The sequence below is a fragment of the Clupea harengus genome, chromosome 19 (genome assembly GCF_900700415.2).
Source record: "Clupea harengus chromosome 19, Ch_v2.0.2, whole genome shotgun sequence".
Taxonomy (NCBI): domain Eukaryota; kingdom Metazoa; phylum Chordata; class Actinopteri; order Clupeiformes; family Clupeidae; genus Clupea; species Clupea harengus.
This window is the reverse complement of record NC_045170.1, coordinates 9203044-9210567: the sequence shown is the minus strand read 5'-3', so window position 1 is coordinate 9210567 and position 7524 is coordinate 9203044. Positions and strand designations below refer to the sequence as shown.

Sequence of the window (7524 nt, the reverse complement as noted above, 5' to 3'; positions counted from 1 at the left end):
AGTTGACTGTTGCAGCAGGAACCAGGAAGTAAGACATGAAAACAATGCTGTCAAGCGTCATGATCTGAACGAAAGAAGTCCTGTAAGCTCAGGTAAGTCAAACAACTGAATGGGTGAAAACATTCGAAAAGATCGCAGCACAGCATTCAACGTTTAAAAATACGGGTTTTTACAAAAACATCGTGTAATTCTTTGGGTGACTACATTCAGCATGCAACCTAGCTAGCTAGCTTATGAGTGTGCCACTTTCAGTTTTCTTTCCTTCCTTTTGCTTGATACAGATAGCTAGCTAGCTGTCGGTGGCAAGACAAGATAAGATATAAGTTAGTTTTTGGTAAATATATGCACTGACATTGTACCATTTGACATTACATTTGCTTTTCTCCCAGGATAATGGTTGTTAGTGAAAACAGTTCTTGGTAGATTCCACAATATGGCTTGTTGTTATCGGGGGTGGTGTATTTCCGTGCGTGTACATATTAACCTAACTTTGTTCAACGTAAATTGTATTAGTTTGATGTATAGCTAGTCGATTAATAACAGTAAAGTACCAATCCCATTACCCGTTACGTGTATGGCCTGTATTTCACTGCAAATGCGGATTGGAAATCATTTTATGACTTAGTTTTGTTTTGCCCATTTTCAAGATGTTCTAACGTGCTCTACTCTAGGTTGATGTGATATTTTAGTTTACAAATTAATTAACATTACTTGTTATTTGTCAGGTTGTTGTTTGGCAAGGCACTGCGCAATAACTTATTGAACGATTGTTAAAAGGGTTCGTAACATTGAATGCTATATATTGATTGCCATTGCAGAAGCCAAACCATGTAGTGTTGCTAGAAAGTTATTGTTTTTCCTCTTGTTATTCAGAATGGAAGATGATAACTTGGATGAACGAACCTTAGAGGTGCTCAACATTCCTGAATCCATTCCTGATGATCTGCTGTCGCTGTACTTTGAGAGCAAGCGGTCAGGGGGAGGTGCTCTTACCTCTTTGGATATACAGGATGGGAAGGCCACGCTAGTATTTGAAGATGCTAGAGGTAGGTGGCACCCAGTACTGATTGTTCGTGATAACCAAAGTCATGCCGCTTATGGAATTGCTGTTGAAAACATTCCTAAATGCATTTCTAGATGTGTTTTGATCTGTTATGCTCTTTAGTATTGTTTACTAATACCTAATCGATTCCTCTTGATACAGAGCATTATTTTCTAATGGTGGTTGTTTTTGGTGTATTTGGTTTTATATCTTTGTGATTTGTCAACAGATGCTGCAAGAGTTTGCTCAAAAGGTCCCCACGTCCTTGACGGGGCCACCTTGATCGTTAAGCAGAAAGCTCCTAACGACCCTCTGAGGTTCCTGCTGTGTGGCCTGCACCCTCGTACCAGCACCGAGCTGGTAGAACTCTACGTGGAGAATGTCATCGGAGTGGACTCTGATGAATACACACTCTTTCCGTCACCTGAGAAGAACCTGGTCTTAATCCAGTTTCTCCAACCCCTCTCAGAAGGTTAAACCATTATGTACCATTAACCAATCACAGTAGAAAGAATGAACAGCATAGTGTCATGGCTTTCTGGTACATAGAAACAACGCCATAATTCATCAAAAGGAGAGCTGTTTTATGTTTCAATTGGAGTCTATGCTTCCATAATAAATGTCAGGTATGCCCAGAACCAACCAATATTTGGTTCAATTTGTCAAATGATATTTTTTTTCCAGTTGCTTCACTTTTGAAATGAGTTAACAATGTCCATGCTTTTTACAGTAATTGTATCTTAGCAAGCATAAGGTTTTCTAGTGAGTTAGATGTTTTCAGAAGCAACATTGTTTTAAAAGAGTGACTGAATTGGTTTGTGACGTGGACTTTTCCAGTCAAGGATTAAATGTGGTGTGAACTACTATGGTCTGATACTGTTGCAATTGTCTCTCTCCCAACTAACAACTACACAGATTTTCAGAGACTCTGTGCCAAAGTCTCGAAGAGAACCTTGGATGGAGCGCATCTCCGCCTAGAGAGGCTGGAATGCACTGACTCCATCCTGGTGGAGAACCTTCACCCAAGCACCACAGAGGACATGCTGAGCTTGTATTTTGAGAGCGGACGTGGTGGAGGTGAAGAGGTGACCGATGTCCAAATGGTGGCAGAGGGCATCGCCAGAGTCTCCTTCAAGGACTTTGAGTGTAAGACAGCTGGGCCATACTTTGTTTGTGTGATCTTTATATTTCAGTTTAGAATTAGGAGGTTGTATAATTGTGTCATCTGAATGTGTGTGTTTTTTTTTACAGCGGTGAACAAAGTTCTAACAAAACCCCACAAACTGGACAATTCAGAATTGAAGGTGAAGCCTTATTTCACCGTCCTTCTGCCGGAGAACAGTCTTCCATCCAGTCCCTGTCTTAATGGAACCTCTAGTTCTGTTCCCATGGAGATAGATCAAACGGCAGTTACCACGACGACCTCTACACACCCGGTCAGCCCAACTGTACAGACAACTCATCTGATAGGTGCCCATGCACAGTTCACCCCACAGACAAGGCCAGTGAGCCTTTCCAGTGCATCCCCCACCACATCCCCCACCACATCAACACCTCATAGTATCAGCCAGGCCCAAGAGGTAGGCACTGCTAGTAGAGCAACAGAAGCAGCTGAACTAGCAGCAGCCCCAGCTCCAGTGGCAGCAACGACCCCAGCGACAGCAGCAGCCGTCAGTTTCAAACCCAAGCCAAGTCCGAGGCTGAGTGTCGTGCTTGTGAGCAGCAACGTCGCTGTCTCCGACCCTGTCAAACTTTCTCTGTTGGAGATGAGCGGTCGGCTGCAGGAGCTCCAGTCAGGTCATTCCACCTTTAATCTGAGCGTCACCAAAGATGGAGTGTCCATATCCGGGCCAGACCAGCTCGGGTTGGACAAGCTCAAGAGCTCAGTCTTAGAGTTTCTGGGCGGAATCGCTCAGTCTCCTTTGCCCCTTGAGCCCCAAAAGGTTGAGTTTTTGGCTAAAGAGGACGTCAAAGCCAAGCTCCTTCAGACACTGAAAGATCAGGGACTGCTGTCGACGTACACTGTGTCGGATGGTGTAGCTTTTGTGACGTCTTTGTCTTTTAGTATGGTCAACGAGGCTTGCAAGTCGATCAAGTCTCTGATCTGCAAATTTACTATACCAGTACAGAGACACTATGAGTGTTGCCTCTTCTGCCAAGAATGGTCTGCCTTCCTCCAGACACTCAACTTCTGCTTGGCTAAAGTGACAGACGCAGGGGAGAACATCACCGTGGTAACCCTGAAAGGCATGGAAGAGGAAACACAAACAAAAATCATCCTGTTCCTTAGCACCCCTATCCAAAGAGAAACGGTTATATCCATGGAGCCAGGCAGGTTGAAGTATCTGCAGATCCACTGTGGGCAGCTCCTCGCTGAGATGGACCAGATCACCCTGTTCCCTCTGGAAACAGGAGATGGATTAACTGTATGTTATCTTCACCTTATCAATAGAATTGGTGTTACTTGTAGTTAATAGCCATAGGTGTTATTTTTGTAGAGATTTGAAGATTCTGTAAGCTTCGTCAATGCTCTATAGTGCATTTTCCATGTCCTCTCTCCCCCCCTGCTTTGCACAGATCAATGGTAACGCAGGAGCGTGTCAGATTGCTGAGGAGATCCTGCGTGGCGTGGTGGACGAGATCTGCACCAAGACCATCACGGTGAGCCAGCCTGGCATGGCCCGCTTCCTGGTGGAGCAGGAGGGCTCCAGCATCCTGGCGGAGTTGCAGGCCAAGTTCCAGGTCTACATCAGCATGGATAAGGTCCACTGGGTGCCCCTGGAGGAAGAGGTGAATATAAATCTTGTGCCATTTGTACATCACATTATGTTCTTGTCAACGTAAAACTGTTACTTTACCTTACTTTACTTTGTGATAAATTGGTATTACTATAATTGTGTTGTTCAGTATTCAGTACTTATCTTTACATAATTAGTAGTTGGTTGATTATAAACAAACATAAACAAAAGATGTTACAGATATACTTGCTGAGCTACAAGTATTTTGAGGATTGTGTAGATTTAGATGCCATGCTTATTTCTCTTGTGAATTTGTGCAGTGTTCTGTATAACAATATATTTTGTTATTAGGACATCTTCGAGTCTGGTTGGAAACTAATGGCCCAACAAAGCTTCCAGAGGAATGCTGATGCAGATGACTCAGCCTCCAGTTCCAAGCCAGCAGCTCTTGTCGCTGATCAATCTATGGAGAGATGTATGTGTTCAAAGATGTTCTTGAGTATTTTTTTTTTTTTTTTTTTTTAAATGTGCTCATTATGTCACATGAGATTTATTCTCTCTTGGTTTTGTATTCATATTACGCAGCTCGCATAGAAGAGGCAAAGCAGCTTTTGTCTGGCATTGATGACGAGCCCAGTAGTCTAACCTCGCTCAACATGTCTGAAGAGGATATTTATACAGTCAGTGGAGGAGCAGCCCTTGATGAACCAGATGCATCAGCCATGCAGACTGAGGCGAGCACCCAGGCGAGCACCCAGGCCAGCCCTCTGACTGGACCTGAAGTTTCACCTCTGGTGCCCGGGGATGCTGAGCTGGACCTGGCCAGGCAGTTGTCCATGGAAGCCATGAACTGCTCCAGCTTGGATGATGATGCCCGGATGTCTCTTGCCATACAGTACTCCATGGAGACCACCAGGAGGTCTGCCTTTGAGGACGAGGACGAGGACGAGCTGCAGAAGGTTCTGGAGCTCTCCTTGAGGGACATCACAGCAGCTGCTGCTGTCGGCCCAGCCAGGGAAGACTCCCAACTGAAGAAGGCCATGGAGACATCCCTGCAGGATGCCATACGGGCAGCCAACGTGGCGGAGATCTTTGTGTTCGCCAACTACACTCACGACCTGATCCGCACCGAGATCGCTCTGGGGAAGAAGGCGGGCTTGAGGCAGTGCGAGGAGAAGGTGGGAAGCAAGAACCTGAAGAACCTAACAGCCCATCACCAGAGGTGCCTGGACCTCGTTAGGAGGAAGCACGCCGTGGACATACGTGTGGAGGGAACCACGGCGGTCATCTCTGGTTTTAAAGACTTTGTCGCAGAAGCGGTGCCAACTGTGAAGGACCTCGTGAGGAGGATGGGCAACGTGACCTCGGACAGAGATATACTGAGGGTGGTGCAGTGGGAGTGGCATGAACAAGGGCCGGCAGCAACAGCCACGCCGTATCCTCCCGACGCCACTGTTTACCTTGAAAACGCCTGGAAGATGAAGCAGAAGAAGATTGATATTCTGTTTGACCATCAGCCTCACATCATTGACTTTGAGAAGATGCAGGAGATTAATGTAGCATCTAGGAAATCGGTGTCCATTGCTAGGAAATTACTCAGCTCACAGGACCTCGCTGTGGTTGTTCCAGGTAGGGAGAGTGTGGATGCATCTTTAATGTCAACATCCATTAGGACGCAACTGTAGCTCTTAATGTTTGGTGCCTGTGTTTGGTTATATCTAACAGTAGTGATGTTCTTTATTTCTGTTCAAATCTTTAAAATGCCACATATTTCAAGTAAGATAATTTGATGAAAACAGAAGTCATCCTGCGGGAAGGCTAAAAGTGTTGCTTTACCTTTTCATGTTGTGCTTCAGAGGAAGAGTTCAGCCTCCTGTCCAGCATGCCTGATGTCTCGTGTGTGGATGAGAGCTCGGACGAGTTCCAGGATGTAGTGAAAGAGTTCTATGACAGCATCGAGGAGTTCCACAACAAAATCAAGATCATTAAAGTAGGGCTAATGTGATATTATATCGAAACTAAATAATCAACACTTTCTTTGGGTTTTTCAACACAATTTGCCTGTAATTCTGTGGCGACATCTAAGGTATGACTAGAAATGATCTTTCTTTAAGTCTTCTCTCTTTGACTTCCATTACGCTTTGACTTAAGTGGGCTGCAGTAGGCCTAGGAACATACAAGTGGAAGACTAAAGTATATGAGAATAATAAGAAGTGTTTTCTCACTAATGATGTTAACGCTTAAAGTCTATTAATATATTTGTTAAGCTTTTTATCAGTTTCACAGAAAAGCAGAAGGCATGTTTACCGTAAAGCCCAGTGATCTAATGCAAGCACCGTCTTACAGGTGGAGAAGCTAAAGAACTCGCTCCTGTACAACCAGTACAAGCTGAAGAAAGCTAGCATGCTGCAGAATGCCACTGACCCCCAGGTGGAGCAGACTCTCTTCCACGGCACCAGTGAGACCAGCGTGAAGGAGATCTGCGTCCATGGCTTTAACAGAAGCTTTTGTGGGAAAAACGGTGTGTGTGTGTGTGTGTGTGTGTGTGGTTCTGATTGCTGATTTCATTCTATTCCAACATTCCAAATCATGCGATATACTTCTTCGAGGTTGTGTTTTTGAAATAAGGTTTATTCCTTTTAATGAAATGTTCACCTTCAGTTTATACAGACTAATACAAAGGTTTGGATAATTCCTGAATTCAACGTTTTTGAAATTTCCATGAAATGATTAGTTTAACCATCTAGATGTTAAGAGGATGATACTGTATATGGTTTAACTTCCTTTGTCTTCCACAGCCACTGTCTATGGCCAGGGGGTTTACTTTGCTGTCAACTCTGCACTATCTGTGTCGGACACGTACTCTCCTCCCAATGCTGATGGACACAAGTTTGTGTTTATGGCCAAAGTCCTGACAGGGGACTACACTGTCGGGAAACATGAGATGAAAACTGCACCGTTGAAGGAGTCGTCCGCCATTCCCCTGCGATATGACAGTGTGGCTGATAAAATGACATCACCAACACTGTTTGTCATCTTTAATGACACGCAAGCATACCCAGAGTACCTTGTCACATGCCAGAAGATATATCGATGAATAATGAGTCAGACCATTATGAGATGCAACTGATGCCTGTGGCCTGTATACAGAAAGGGCTTTGCACTACATTGTCATATTAAACATAAGCTAATTGGTTTTTTTTAATTAGCAATGTAGAATCTAATTTACATTTGTGGTAACTGACTTATTGCACGTAAGGTGTGTTGTTGAAGTAATCACAGGCCATTAACTGATCACCCATCCTGCGCAGTAGTATTTTTTGGACAATATCACTGTGCTGTGCAGACACAAAAGTTTAATTACACAGATATAGCAAAAATGTGAATTAAAATAATCAGAGTCGAAATCTAAATCTGATGTATAAATCTGAAATTGCTAAGTATATCTGCATTATGTCTTACATCAAATTTTGTATTGTATTCGTTCGTCAGAATGATGATGCCATTTGAAATAAATGGATCAACTACATCAGTTGACATGTTTTGTGTGATTATTTGTGTGACAGCGCACAGTTTTTCATGGCACTAGGAAAGCGCAGACCTCCGCCAAGGCCAAATGCCCTATCTCGCAATGTTAGCTAAAGTGAAAAGTAATTTGTGGGTTCTTTAATGGGGTTTTCCTGTGCCCATGCTCCACCCTTACATCAAGTTTCATGAAAATCGGGCTGGTTGTTTTTGCGTAAT

General features: G+C 43.9%; 1 protein-coding gene across 3 annotated transcripts; it reads left to right on the top strand.

Annotated features, from left to right (window-relative positions):
- Positions 1 to 7312, top strand: parp10 (poly(ADP-ribose) polymerase family member 10). 3 transcript variants are annotated; one of them, XM_012832922.3, is made up of 11 exons: positions 1 to 92; positions 874 to 1046; positions 1272 to 1514; positions 1958 to 2188; positions 2294 to 3468; positions 3620 to 3832; positions 4132 to 4255; positions 4366 to 5409; positions 5637 to 5770; positions 6127 to 6301; positions 6579 to 7312. In XM_012832922.3, the coding sequence occupies exons 2-11, from the start codon at positions 875 to 877 to the stop codon at positions 6875 to 6877; spliced, it is 3810 nt and encodes a 1269-aa protein (XP_012688376.2). In that variant the 5' UTR covers positions 1 to 92; position 874; the 3' UTR covers positions 6878 to 7312. The 3 variants fall into 3 exon arrangements, with proteins under 3 accessions (XP_012688376.2, XP_031442293.1, XP_031442292.1); XM_031586433.2 differs by lacking the exon at positions 1 to 92 and adding an exon at positions 119 to 334; XM_031586432.2 differs by lacking the exon at positions 1 to 92 and adding an exon at positions 347 to 466.
- Positions 7313 to 7524: the final 212 nt, after the last annotated feature.